This window comes from Ammodytes marinus (assembly GCF_949987685.1).
Source record: "Ammodytes marinus genome assembly, chromosome: 12".
Classification (NCBI taxonomy): domain Eukaryota; kingdom Metazoa; phylum Chordata; class Actinopteri; order Uranoscopiformes; family Ammodytidae; genus Ammodytes; species Ammodytes marinus.
The window spans coordinates 6,981,602-6,996,091 of record NC_137216.1 but is presented as its reverse complement, the minus strand read 5'-3'; the positions used below and the strand labels follow the sequence as shown (position 1 = coordinate 6,996,091).

Here is a 14,490-nt window from a genome sequence, read left to right as displayed (position 1 = left end):
TCACACAAAAGTGGATGTGATTTCCGATGACATCGAAGACCTGCTGCTTCTTGAGACCGACATTCTCTGGTGGACGCCCATCTTGACCATTATCTGCTTTAACCTCTTCCTGAACTTCTCCCCCACGAACGCATACAACACTGGGTTGACACAGCTGTGGAGCAGGCCCAGACTCTGCGTGCCGAACATGGCCTGATCCACCGCCTTCCTCGCCGGACACTGGTACGGCACTATCTTCGCCCTGAAGAACGTGTCCGCCATCACTGCCAGATGGTACGGTGTCCAGCAGAGCAGGAACGCAACGACCACGAGCACGATCACTCTCATGGCCCGTTGACGTTGAAACCCTCCACGGATTCGCAAGAGACGCTGGATGGTAACTCCATAGCAGGGTAGCATGACCGCCAATGGGATGACAAACCCTAGGGAGTGGCGAAGAATTCTGGTGGTCAGTCGCCACTCGTCAGCACTGCTGGGGTCGTACTGCTCGGCACACACTAGGGTCTGGCTCTGACTGGAGTATTGAGAAGGGAAAGACGAGTTGAAAAGCCCTGGCAGAGACAGAAGCGCTGCAACAGTCCAAACAGCGGCGCACACTCCCCAGCTGGCCAGTCGTCGGTTAGCCTTGCGGGCCTCCATAGCTCTCACGATCACCATGTAACGGTCCATGCTGATGCAAGTCAGGAAGAGAATGCTGGAGTAGAAGCTCAGCTCCTGGAGGATGGTGATGATTTTGCACATGGCGTCTCCAAACACCCAGCCCTTAGTGACCGAGGTGGCCCAGAACGGGAGAGTGACGGCCAGCAGGAGGTCGGCGATGGCCAGGTGGAGGAGGTAGAGGTCGGAGGGAGGCAGCGACTGCTTGCTGAGGCCAATCACCAGTCCCACCACCAGGTTTCCGGGGATGGCCAACAGAAAGATGAGGATGTAAAATACACTGATAGCAATGAGCACCGAGTCTGGCATGGAGAAGGCGCATGGCTGCGTTTCGGGGTCCAAGGTGAACTCCGAGTCATTGTAAGTGAAGTTGAGCTCATCGTAGATGGCGCCAAAGTCTAAGGTGAAAGAAGATGTGTTTGGATCTGAGGACAGCAATCGAAATAAAACTTTAGTCATACAAAACTCACTACTGTACGCTACCCATTTTATATATGCCTAATTAAAACATGTAAAGGTAGAGTCAGGGATTCTGGAGAATGCCTGTTGTCAAAATGGCTTTTTGTCATAATTAGTGCATTTTCTCACAATCCGGTTCCTGTCCATAGCCTACTTTGTGCATGTGAAATAAAATCCAGTGTTAATTCACAGCATAGGCTCTGTAAAAAGGGATGTTGCTAGCTATGGTGGGCCCCCTGTTTACATACCCTTTCTTAACATACCAGTTTACAGAGCCTAGGTTGTGTATTTACACCAGATTTATTTAACCTTTAATGTACTGTTTAACAGATCAGACTCCATCATGCCATATAAGGTCATCACAGTGCATTTTTTCATCTACAGCAAAGCACAGACTAATAAGATGAAACAATGAAAAAAAAAACACTATTTTCAAAGAAAATAAACCAACGGGAATTAAAATAAAAGAGAAGACATTTGTTCAAATGTTATGTATTAGCCTACATAATTACAATTAGTAGTTTTATTTAAAAAGTTGTTTTTCTAAGGACGAAAAAACTCACCAGTCATTGTGGTGTTGTCTTCTCTTTTGGAGGCACTGAGTACTGTATGTCACAAGGAGACAAGGAACAAACTGTGTATCTCTCTACACCCCTCCCATTAATCTCACCATCGGCCCATCTTGTTGTTTGCCTCATATACACATATATGGATTTGCTCAACAATTCAAAAAGCAAAATGAACCTTAAAACCAAGTTGTGTTTAAGGTTAAAAAAAAATCATATCCCTGTACACTTTTAACACTTATTTTGAAAGATATCTTTAATATTTGTATTATTCATTTTAGTTGTCATACAGTATGCTCCATACTTGTACTGGGCATCAAGCATACCAGATATACTAGTACATTTTACAGTTTGAACCCCATTTTGATTGACACAAACAGTGCACTTGAATTTTTTGTCAAACTGTACTTTGTCCATGTTTTTTCATCTTATTTTTTAAAATTCACTACCATTAATTCCTCTCTACTTATGTCAATGGTCTCATGATACCACAGTGATTATTTTTGAATAGTCACTGTTTTGGTTATTCCCAAACCACAATGCTTTCCCCTAAACAAACACAGGCAACGATATCTGAATCATCGGTGTCACGAGATATGCTGTCACACTTCATTCAAAATCGAAAGAGAAACTATTCGTTCTATGCATCAACAATAAACACTGGATCAATGATCATGATATCAGAAATACTGAAGTGCCATTGCTATTGAAACTCTGTTCACACACCCTCTTAATCTTTTATACAGTATATAATGTCCTTGTTAATATGGGGGAAAAATATACATAATAATTAAATGTTGTAAACTTTGGATTCGGTTTTCTTTTTAAGAACCTTGATCAACGGGCAGTGACATATGAAATAGCGTTAGCCACATGATGTGACTACCTTTGTGATTGACCCCTGCTGTGGAGAGGAAGTTCCCAGCTCATGACTTACATCTGTGTTGACACATGAGCAGCTAGCATCACATTTCCTGCCACACTTCTCGTGTTTCAACTTCCACTGTCACAAGGAGTGCAATTTTGTTTTCTTCATATATGCGGAATTACATGAACATGTTTTGAACATGTGGCTAGGAGCCCTGTGAACAAATGAATAATTGGGCCAATAAACAGTAGGACTGGCCTTTAGTGAGCTTTAGATAGCAGTGTCCCTATAGCCCTGTTCCAGTCTGACATGTCAGGTAACTAATGTGGCACATAAAAAAATATTACTTTTTTTTCATTCCCATTTGGCCAATTTTTATATCTGATATGTCAAAATGCTTCCATTTTATGCTCAAACAATAAAGAATCTCTATTTAGTTAAACAGATTGGTTTCCTGTGTTCACTTTTCTCATTTTAAGTGCAAGTGAAGGGCAAAAAGTGAAATGTGTATGTTAAAAGCACGGAGGACCTAATGTTTAGGTGCTTGGTGCAACAACGGATATGAAGACACAGGATTCAGTTGTATGGATTCTTCTGCTTAATAGCGTGACCATAACAAATAAAAACTCAACCCATTACTGATATAGTGCATATTTTGGGGCATCTCATAAAATAAAAAATTAGATTTTCTTCTGTAAGCTCAAGATGGTGATAAGTTTAAAACATTACATGAACTCCAATGGGAGGCATACTTTGTCAGTAATAACGGCAGTATCCGTTAAGACCATGTCAAGTCTCACAGACACCTTTATACTGTTCTTGTGTAGGGGTTTTAAATAAAGTTCTGTTTATACATCTCTAGAAAAGGTTTGAATGCCAAGATTTTAAAAAAACATATCAGTCCGAGCACAATAAATCAATGTTTGTTGTTAAACCTTCTGGTATAAAAAAGTGGACATAGATTGTATTGACAATCTCTTATTGTTTGATTTTAATGTTCTGGAATTCTGAATATAAGAATAGCTGCAGCACTGCTGTAGCTAATGGGGGTCCTAATAAACTAAACAGTAACTGTCAAATAGACTACAGAAAAACAAAGTGTGGCAGCAGAATTCCTGTAAAATTTATTTGGTGAACCGTTTTGCCAGTATTTAAGTGGTCCCACCTTATCAAGGTACAATTGATGGCAATGATAAAGAAAAACATGTCCTATGGAGAAAAAAAAAAAGTTTAATAAACAATCTACCCATTATTAAAAATTCAAAACTAACACCTTTCCTGTCACACAGTCACATTGGAGAGCAGTTTGGTTAAGATAGAGAAAACCCTTTGCAGAATGTTGCTTGTGCAATCAATCTGAGAACTAAATTCACCAACTTAAGGCATTTTCCACTAAAGAGCAAAAACAGATTTCCTGATTTTAATGACAGGCAAACTTGCCCCAACATAAATTAAGATAAGAAAGTGCATCGTGTTCAAGTAGGGTGTGTAGTTTGAAGAACATAAGGATAAAGGGGTACGGACAGTGCACGAAGGAGGTAACACTGGCACACAACTGGCAAATTGTGAGATTTTAGAGGGACAAGGGTGAGCAAGACTGAGACGGCAAACCAAATCTCAACCACCAAGGCTCGAGCATACAAGTCCTGCAGGTGCATCAAGTGGTAGATCACAATCACACTGTGCTGCTTAATGAGAGCGCTACTTGCACTACGCATGACAAATCAACACATCGGACTATGTTTGCCTGTATAAAAACGATGCAAGTAGTCTTCAATTCAATTCATTCTTTTGAAAGCCAATATAGGCTGTGGTGGGGAAGGGGGATAAATGTTTAAAAAAAGGGAAAGGGGGAATGGAGCCGTCCATATTCTTCCCACATGATCCCCCCTAACCCTTGTTTCATCTTTTGGCACGCCGTGGATCCCTGCCGTTGCTAATGGTAATTGAAGACTTTGCAGTTGTTGGGGGTCCTCCTGCAGTAATGGCTGGAGGGGCTCCGTTGCCAGGTGACCGACCGTTGGGTCGCCCATTGCCCCCGAACCCAGTGTCACGGGTTGCTCCAGGTGGTGGGTTGTTGTTGTTGGCAAAAGGTTGCATGGCACCATTACCTGTGGGTTGAGAAATAGATGTCAGTCATCAGGGAAGCCACTCCGAAACAGTCACACCTCCACAGTTCCCTATAGGTAAGGAATCTGCATATAGAATAAAAACTGACCTGGCGGGGCAGGTGTACCTGAATTCTGATTGGGCGGAGAGTTTCCCCTTGGATTCTGGTCAGGTTTACCCTGTGGTTTGGGGGGAAACAATTATTCTTTTTTGAGAATCATTCAGAGTTAAGGCTAGCCACTTGGTTTACAAAATACTGCCATTATAGACTCCGAAGCAGTGACCGAAGGGACAAGTTGGGAGTGGTCACATGGCTACTCACAGACTTGTTTTGCTGGTTCCCTGAGGCTAGCAAATCTGGGTTTGGCTCACTGAAGTTGGGCACTTCTGAATACACCATGCAGAATCTGGGAAGAAGAAAAATAAGTTTGAACATTCCTTGTATGAAAGGAGCACATTTCGACTTTATTCTTTATAAGGGAGACTGCTCACTAAACTGATAAAGCCAGAGCTTGACTAGTGACAACGTGATTATTTGGAATTAAAGGTTGTATGCTAAGGTGTTTATGTAAAATATATAAAAGCTTATAATTACATTGCTCTTGAATTATTAAACTACCTTTATTTTTTCATGACAGGATAATGTGTATTAATGTTTGTTTAACCATATTTAAATAAGGAACATGTTATAGAAAAATGCACAAAGTATTCTGGCTTTTTATGCCAATGCTTGGGATTTGAAGAAATGACCACCAGAATTCCAAAACGGACAAGAACTTTCCTCAAGAATAAAGTGTGTGTGTGTGTGTGTGTGTGTGTGTGTGTGTGTGTGTGTGTGTGTGTGTAACTCACTCTCCAATCTTCTGTAGATCCCCTCCTCTTCCAGTGTAAAGAGTCAGGCACCCTTTCCATATGGATGCATATCTAAAACAAAATAACACAAGTTATGTTAACAACATTTCTCATATTTTCCGACCAAGTTTCTCAGGTGCATAACAAGCAATTTCTGTGGCCTATGATCTTCCAGTAAAAGGTTGCATATTTATAAACAACTGAGTGAGCACTGTTGTTGGCACACGTTTCCAAGAATGGTCCTACCCTCTGGTCAGCTTTATGATGTCCCCTGCCTGAATAAGGCTGCCAAGCTCATCCCAAACAGAGATAGCGATGCTCCCACTCTTGTCTGCCACCTTGCACGAGCGCACCTCATGTCCATCTTTCGTTTTGGTCACTCGTCCTAAAAGAACAAACCGGGTATGAGATGTATTATTAGATAAAGGGGGCAATTTCCTTACATATCGAACCAGGTTTGAAAAACCAACACGTATATGAAAATAATATGAGTAGATCAAGAATCAAAGTCGTAGTTGACAGCAGATTTTATTGTAAATAATGTGTAGCGATGCTGCTGCCCCCTTTAAGAAAGACACGAGTTGATTGTGCGACTTGGGGAGAGACGCTTTAGCTTCACAGTCCAACTACTTACCTATTTCCAATACGATGAACACGATATTCAAATTCTTCGACCCAGGCTTCACATCCTTGAGTAAAAACAAGGCCTCGTTTGTGGCGTTTGCCATTGCTAGTCTCGAAGAAAAACAACCACTGTTTGCCCCCTTCCTTCCACCTAAACTCAGGAGCAATGCGTGCTGCCCGCCGTTACTTTGGTGCGTGTAGCAGCAACGTTAGCTTTAGCTCAGCTAACTGACTAGCCTCTTAGCCAAATGCTAACTACACCCGACTTCAAATAACCCAATGAGAGTAAACTATATTACAAAGCAAATAACAAGAACACAGTGATATTTGAATTAAAGGCAAAAACGCGACGGCAAAGTGGCCTCTTCAGAACAGCAAACACAGCAGGTTGGTTAAGTTTGCTAGCAAATTTGCGTTGCTAAACACTTAGCTTGACATTAGCTAGTTAGCTACCCCTTTTAATTTTGGGATACGAGCCTCTATGCATCTTTCTTCTCAAGATTATCGTCATAATGACAGCCAAATCCTTCACATAACGTCAAATGACAAGGTAACGTTACCAATGTGGCTAGTAAAAGATCGCTATTGAGTAAGCTAGCTAGGCTCAGGCTGCTGGTCAAACTGAGATAAAATAGTATCAATGATGACAAATCCTGAACCGCGAGTCGAATCTCAGATGTTTGTGTGTAATTTACCGCTGCCCTTACTGTAAATTACACCAGACGCTGATATTGTCAGTGTTGCGCTAAATTATCTCCCAGTCCCTGAACCATTTAGATAACTCCAGTTTACGTTAATATTTTCAAATCGACCGCATTTCCTTTGTGAGCTTCTTTTAGCTTTGCTGGCGCAGTCGTCCCAGTTGCTTTGTTATCAGACAAGTGTGTCTATAACTAATTGTGGCCACTAACGTTTTCGTTGATTGATAAGCTTTGTGTTAAGTGTCCTGATATTTGATGCCTACACAATGCTAAAACCCCAACACGCTATTTAAAACCTGCTGTTCACTGCTCTCTTCCTACTGTTGCACCAATGCCCCGAATACTACGTCAGTGCAAACTGTCGGACAGTTTTAACTCATTCGGTCACTTCCACTATCCTGCATGGGGAGGGGACCGGGGTACGTCGTATATGTCGTATCATTATCTTTTCCTGCCGTCTTATAAATCGACTGATAGTGTACTGACCAGTTCAGTCTTCCATTCAATTTATTTAATAGAATGCAGTCACAAATATAAATAGACAATGTGCCAAAGAAAATAGTTGGTTTGTACCAAATGAATCAACGCGAGAGAGTATATGAGGGAGTGTCAACAATGAAAGTAACGCTGGTAAAATCCAAACCCAGTATGGGTCTTTATACATAATCTACTCACATGAATCAAATGTATTCTGTATGATTACGTTATTATAGGATTGGCGGGTATTCACTACTTTCATTATTAAAAAACAAGTATATGGCCGTTTGATTACAAACGTATTTGGAGCGCAAAACGAGTCTGAATAGGTAGACTAGTTGTCCTCCTTTTGTTAGAATTAAATACCCAATACCATTGGGGTTCATATACTATTGTTGTAGAAAATGTACCATGTAATGATGGTTCCAGCTGAGCAAAAGTGGTTCGTCACGAACAGGATTCGAACCTGTGCGGGGAAACCCCATTGGATTTCGAGTCCAACGCCTTAACCTCTCGGCCACCGTGACTATCCAGCTTATATGCCATATGAAAAACCACTAATAACATATAACAGTGTAAGGTTAAAATAATGATGTGTTTTTAAAAAGATTATTGATGTATTTCAATGGCAAGTTAAAAGAATAAATGAAGGGCCGCCGATGATGCATAGACAATGTAGTTGAAGCATTGAGGGAAGAAAATCAGGGCGTTGGCCGCCAGAGGGAGACAAACACCGTCAAAAAAGCTCGGCTCACTCACGGAAATTGAGGAGATACCGCTCCATGGAGATTCTGGGCCTCTACGAATAGTCAAATATCCTAACCTCGTTATGCCCCATGGTTATGCCTCGTTTCCACCGAGTAGAGCCTCCTTTACTTAACCTTAACCCTAAACGTCATCGGGTCAAGGAGAGATGAAAAGGTGCTTCCTTTCCAGAGCTTTTATTCGAAAAGTGTAGGCTACCCTGTTCACCTGCAGCATCTCACATTAGCCTAAGTGAACTATTCCCATGTTCTGCAGATAGGCTTATTTGCTGACTGGCAGCAGGCATGTTTGCTGTTTGGACAGTAGATGGCAGTGCTTCTTCTTCTTGTATAATGTTTTTTGGCGGTTGGCAAACAACTTTTAGATGCATTACCGCCATCTACTGGTAAGGAGTGTGGTATAATTGACAACCTCGCTTCAAAAAAAATAAATAAAAATAAAATAAAATAAAAAATAATAATAGGCTACTACTTCAAAAAAGAAGCTATATTTTCAAAAACAAATTGGTAACCCTAAGAAAATGAAATAGAACTTTATTACATTTTTTGGACTTCTTTTGTAAAATATCTATTAAATCAAAACTTACTTTTTCTTTTCTGAATTTTTCCCTCATCTGCCTTCTGTCTTCCTCATACCTCACACACTGCATTACTACATGTTCTACTGTCTCTTCTTGCCCACACTCACATCTGCCTGTCTCGTGTTTTCCTATTAAAAACAGTGTAGGGGAGACTGGGTATGAAAGTAACACGGGTAGAGTTGTAACACCGCCAGTTCGACCAATCAGGGATCAAAAATTAGCCATGTGACGGTGTCAGTCTCCTCAGAACTCCTCTACGATCACACATGAAAATTTTCCAGTCGTTTGAGCCATTTTTCCCGGAGCTACGGGAGAAAAAACAATTTTTAGGTAAAAAACTAACTTTTTTTTTTTTTAACTTTTTCTTCTAGTACTTTCACCGTTGTAGATACAGTTGTATGGGTTGTATCAGGTCAAACTATGGTTTCTGTAGTAAAGAATGGTGTATCTATCTCTTGCTAACGTCAAAGCACCATGCTAATATAGCTAGCTAAACATGGAAAACAGTGGCGGGGGAGGTTGTAACACATGTGTTACAACTTACCCCGGCACTGTTATCCATTGGAATCAATGCACATAGAGACAATTAATTTACTAGCGTGAGGAGACACACACTCACTCACACACACATACACTCACTCACTCACTCACACACACACACACACACACACTCACTCACTCACTCCAAACACACACACACACACACACGATGCATGTCACTATCGTCATTAATATCTAATTCTCTAATATTAATAATAATTTAAGAATATTTTTGGTGAATCTATTTTCAAACCTACCCTGTTGTTTATGCTTATCAATAAATGGGCCTATCAAATGAAGTCCCATTGTTTTTTTGCATTTTGTATATCTGTTACATCCTACCCCAGTAGGTGTTACAATCTACCCCGGTAGTGGGGTAAATTGTAACAATGGTAACATTTTATTTGTCTTAATCTCACACATTCCGTGATATAGTTGAGGAAATTTAAATGGTTGCCACTTGTAGTAGACAAATATGGGTACTTTGCCTAAAAAATTCAGAACTGTAGCTTTAAAAGAAATGGTAGTTTAAGTGCTCTGGAAAAAAGTGTTACTTTCATACCCAGTCTCCCCTACTGTTCAGACCAGTGTGCCCAAACCGTCGTGATAGGACCGACTCCTCTCTTCTGGGGCCTGTTTCAGGTAGCTGGTTTTACATACTCTGGGTTTAATCATACGCTCTGAGTTGGTTAACTCAGAGCGCAGGGTTGATAAGCAACTCTGGGTTTTCGGTTACAGAACAGTGGATCAGCGTTGGGTTAATCAACTCTGAGCGTGTTCACTCTGGGTGGAGCGTGTGCATAAAAGCCATCGTCAATGGATCGCTGATAACATGATTCACCATGGAAACAGAAGAAACAATGCGTGATCCTCCCACTTCTCCACTTCTCAAAAAAAGAAAAAAAAACTTCTCCGCTCCTCCCACTGGAGTTAGAAATATTAACGAATGAGTTTATGGTAGCCTATGGAGAAGAATTAACGGGTATATTGTCACATAACTCTGATCTAATCTCCTCGGCAATTCAGAAAAAAACAGAGCAATCATTTCGCTTCCGTATGAGAAGCCATAGTCTATTTTAAAAAGTTACGCATATCAGCAGTAAAGTAATAAAGCTGGCGCGGCACAGCATTTCTGACAGTGTTTTATATTCGCTGTATTTGGGAAGCTGTAGCCTAATAGCCCACTGTGCAGTAAACAGACTGTCGCTTCTTTTAAATGGGGAGTGAAAGACATTAACGTCTGACACATAAGGTGACAGTTTCCATTGAAGAGCCTGATTGATTTATTATCAGATCCATTTTCCTCAAGTGATCACAGTTTAAATTATTATATCATTATTTATAATTTTTATATTCATATTAGGCTATAATATGAATATAAAAGGGCTCGTCTGTGACTTTAGGATCGCACAAGTGAACAGTAACAATCGCGTGCAGCCGCAGCGTTACATGAATCCACCTGACATAAATCTGTTCAGTGGCACAGACGTTAAAAACCATACAATACAAATATGTTTATTAATCTGAATGTAGAGCATGTCACGATGTGTAAGGTGGCCGCCTTTATGAACGGACCGAGGGCTGAGAACAAGGCTACTGATCAGATAGGCTAAATGATCGGTCAAACGTAAAATCATCAGGAAATGATAAAAACATCCCGATGGAGATTTCTGTGGAGTGATTTTGCTTCAAACTGTACAGGGACGCGTGTGACAGTGACACTCCTTCTTCAGTCGGAGCTGCAGCGTAAAGTGAAAACAAACTCAGGGTAGGTCCATGGACGTCGATTTGGCTAAACAAGTGGGGGGGACAAACAGGCATTCTGGAGTGCATTTTCAAAAGTGGGGGGGACAATGAGGAAACATCTTTTTTTCTCTTTAGTGCAGGTAATGAACGGTTCTGAAAGACGGCATACCCGCTCACTAATGAATACAATACAAAACACTGATGTCTGACACATTTGATGAAAAAAGCATTTTCAAAAAGCAGCGGACATATGAGCCACTAGCTGCCCAACCAAACATGACGTAAACAAAAGGAGCTTGGGAAGGGTTAATATGTTTGATGGACGCGCGCTCACCGGCCGGCGGGGAGACAATTCTTATCAGCGGTATCTTGACAGGCTATCAACACACACCTCAGAAGAGAAGGTGCAGAGGGGTATACTACGAAACAAACTCAACAGAGCCCGGCTCTCTTTTTTTGATCTGGTTCAACATAACACACCCTCGCTCAGAGCTAACCGGTATCACGAAGGAAGTTATCAACCTCTTATGTTGAACGAGGGTTTCGGCTTCAGGCTCTGTGCGCGTCCCCATGAAAGGGGGCGTTTGACCCGTCATTTGACTCTGCATCCGCACAAAATGGACTGATCTTGTGCCGCTAACTTTACACAAACGGACTGATTGTGCGCAGCTGAGTAAAACAAAAGTGTGTCGCCAACTTCATTCAAGAGGAAGAGTTTGTCAGTCTGAATTATTACAGCAGAAATCAGAGAGCCGAAAAAAACTCTTACTGCAAATAGGCTAAGGAGAGTGGAATGCTGCCAGCATGGAAATGATTTATTTATCTTGCCGATCGTTCTCGCAGTGCGTAACGTGACATTATAAAACAATGAAACGTTGAACTCGGATTTAAACACTATACCATTTAGCCTAATATATATATATAGGCTACTTTGCTATATTTATAGCACTACGCCTATAGTCCCACACTTAAGAATGTAATTTAAGTCTGACACTGTCCCCAAATGAATAGCCTATGGAAAATCACTTTAGTTTTGGGCCACATCATAATGAATACAATTTGATTTAGACTATTAGCCTTTTATTTGAATCTTACAAATACCAATAGGCCTACATTAAAAAACCTGTAGTCTGGATTTTTCGGACAAATATGAATCTACTGTGAGAAGCTTAAACTGCGAGTCTGCAGCGATGTCCGAACTGTGACAGCTGTCACCTGTCACGTCCCAACTGTAATCGCTACTGATGAAAAGAAAGAAGCCCACAGTGAAATAATGTTGCAAACTGTGATTTTATAGAACGCTTTATTAAGAGCCAGTGTGTAGATCGCCAGGTAAAACCATTTGAGGTGAGAGCATAGAGTAGCGCTGCATACAGTAGCCTAGGTCTAGGCCATTTAACATTTTCTGCATCAATAACTATGCATGTGGCAAAAAGCCCCAGCGCAATGTTACAGTTCACTCTGCTGTAAGCCTTATGTTACGGCTTCGTTTCGTTCATTAACTTACTGATCAATACATTTACTTATTTAACGAGTTTCCTCAGTGAGAATATATTGCTCAGACAATATAGTCAGGTCCGCGGGATTTCAAAATGTGTAGTTTCCTTAAAGGGCAGCGCTCTAAGAGCCGAATTTAAGCTCAAACTCTGAAACAAAAACTGCTCTGAGCAGGTTAGCCGTGCAGCCTCTGTTACCACGGTAATCTAGCCAGGTAAAAAGAGAGCCACCTTTCGTGATACTGAAAACTCTGGCTTTAGACTCGACAGACCTCGCTCAGCCCTTAATCTCGCTTCGTAGTATACCCCTCAGCTAGGGGGCTCGCCTGTCCCGCTTCTAATGCACAGTGCACATCAAACATAACGTTAATGCGCGTTCAGAAAGAGGAAGTCACGGCACTCATGTCTGTTAGCTTTTCAAAATAAGAATTTGAAAATAAAAGTCCGCAAAACAAATGTTATTTTGGGGATTAATTTCTCCGCGTGAGAAATTTGAGGTGTGGCGTGTGAGAGTGTGAACGGGTTGATTTGCGTGTGTCTCACGGCCAAAGAGTGAGACTTGGCTACCCTGCTTAAAGCCACTCGCCGTTGTCTCTCTGCTGCTGATTGAAATGCATCAGTCTTCTCTGGTGTGCAAACTAGCGGAGACTTCGGAGCATGTTCACTGTTTTGTCGTTGGTAGGCTATCCACTGCTGTTGTGCTATTTAAAAAAAGTTTACGGTCCAAGCCTACTAGTGCCGCTTCTACGCTTATCTGTTTAGGTTTAAACAGAGAGAAGGCGAAAAAGAGAGGCGAGAGGCTCACACCATGAGCCGATAGTTCAGCGCGCGCACAGAGAGAGAGAGAGAGAGAGAGAGAGAGAGAGAGAGAGAGAGAGAGAGAGAGAGAGAGAGAGAGAGAGAGAGAGAGAGAGAGAGACACACGCTGTGTTTTAATACGGCTGGACGCACTCCATGTCCGGCTTAAAAAGTGGGGGGGACAAAATTAGTCTTGACGAAAAGTGGGGGGTACATGTACCCCCCATACCCCCGTAATCGACGTCTATGGGTAGGTCTAACCACCTATCCAGCAGGTTAGACCCACGGCGTATGTTGCCGCAGTAACTGACTCTCGGTTGCATTGAACCTGCTACCTGAAACGGAAAACCCAGAGTTTCCACCAACTCAGAGCGAACAAACTCCGGGTTGCCTCAAAACCAGCTACCTGAAACAGGCCCCTGTTCTTCCCTCCGCAACTCATTTCTCCCACTTGCCTTTGGATTCTGTAAAACCATCTTCCTTTCCGCTCTTCCTCCCACTGCTTTTGCCATTAGATGGCAGTGCTGTAAGACACTACAAAAGGCTACAGGGGCTGGAAATTGTAGGCTACATCGGAGCCAAGCTTTTACATTTTTTAACTTAGAAATATCACGATGAAACTCCCATTATCCACATTTTTTTCCCAGTGTGATGTAAAATAACAGTGAACCCAATATAGGATTTCTTTTATTAATATAGCCTAATACATACAATAGTCAAATTACATTTCTTTACATGCTAGAGTAAATTTAACTAAAATAGGCTACTCCTTTTGTATTGTTAAGTAATCCACATAGCATGTTGTCAAAGGTTTTTTTCATTATTTTGTGTTAAGGATTATTTATACAACTATTCAAAGTCAGGTTGCTGTAAACATTTTTTAAATACAATTATTAATGGGATGGTAGCAGAAATCTCAAAACCTTGGCAGTTGCTGTTTGGATGCAGGTTCAGGTAAAAAAAAAATATCTAGTGGCCTACTTTGGGGGAAGTAAGCCTTTAGTGAGGCTCTGACCCAAACACCTGTCTTATCTTCATTTTATAGGGATTGGCTACTCTTAAAACGGCAAAATGTGCTAACCTATGTAAATAAGGGTTGAGCCCTTCACTTGAAATGGCCTAAGCGACGGCAAGTTGAACTGCGTGTTTCCTTGGGAACTATAGCTCAATTATGGGATTGCAATCCCATGACACGAGTGACACACACACCATTTGAAACTGCTTTTGTATGTGAAAAGGGGGACATTTAGCT

General features: G+C 41.4%; 2 protein-coding genes across 3 annotated transcripts; both read right to left on the bottom strand.

Annotated features, from left to right (window-relative positions):
• LOC307258467 (C-X-C chemokine receptor type 2-like) lies at positions 1–1,686 on the bottom strand (the record flags this gene model as incomplete). Its single annotated transcript, XM_080037995.1, has 2 exons — positions 1–1,082; positions 1,680–1,686. 2 exons carry the CDS (start codon positions 1,684–1,686, stop codon positions 1–3), a joined length of 1,089 nt encoding a protein of 362 aa, XP_079894121.1.
• Positions 1,687–3,595: 1,909 nt separating this feature from the next.
• nabp1a (nucleic acid binding protein 1a) lies at positions 3,596–7,161 on the bottom strand. 2 transcript variants are annotated; one of them, XM_080037864.1, is made up of 6 exons: positions 6,146–7,161; positions 5,758–5,896; positions 5,512–5,583; positions 4,982–5,066; positions 4,769–4,838; positions 3,596–4,661 (listed from the first exon to the last, which is right to left on the bottom strand). In XM_080037864.1, exons 1-6 carry the CDS (start codon positions 6,237–6,239, stop codon positions 4,453–4,455), a joined length of 669 nt encoding a protein of 222 aa, XP_079893990.1. In that variant the 5' UTR covers positions 6,240–7,161; the 3' UTR covers positions 3,596–4,452. The 2 variants fall into 2 exon arrangements, with proteins under 2 accessions (XP_079893990.1, XP_079893991.1); XM_080037865.1 differs by having other exon boundaries at positions 4,787–4,838.
• Positions 7,162–14,490: the final 7,329 nt, after the last annotated feature.

Bases quoted from the DNA above. Each gene is read 5' to 3' on its own strand.
- nabp1a (XM_080037864.1), bottom strand. From the start codon at position 6,239: ATGGCAAACGCCACAAACGAGGCCTTGTTTTTACTCAAGGATGTGAAG. The intron at 5,584-5,757 runs GTAGGACCATTC...ATTTTGTTTTAG, and splicing joins ATCATAAAGCTGACCAGAGG to ATATGCATCCATATGGAAAG. The intron at 4,839-4,981 runs GTGAGTAGCCAT...CCCAAACCACAG, and splicing joins GGAACCAGCAAAACAAGTCT to GGTAAACCTGACCAGAATCC.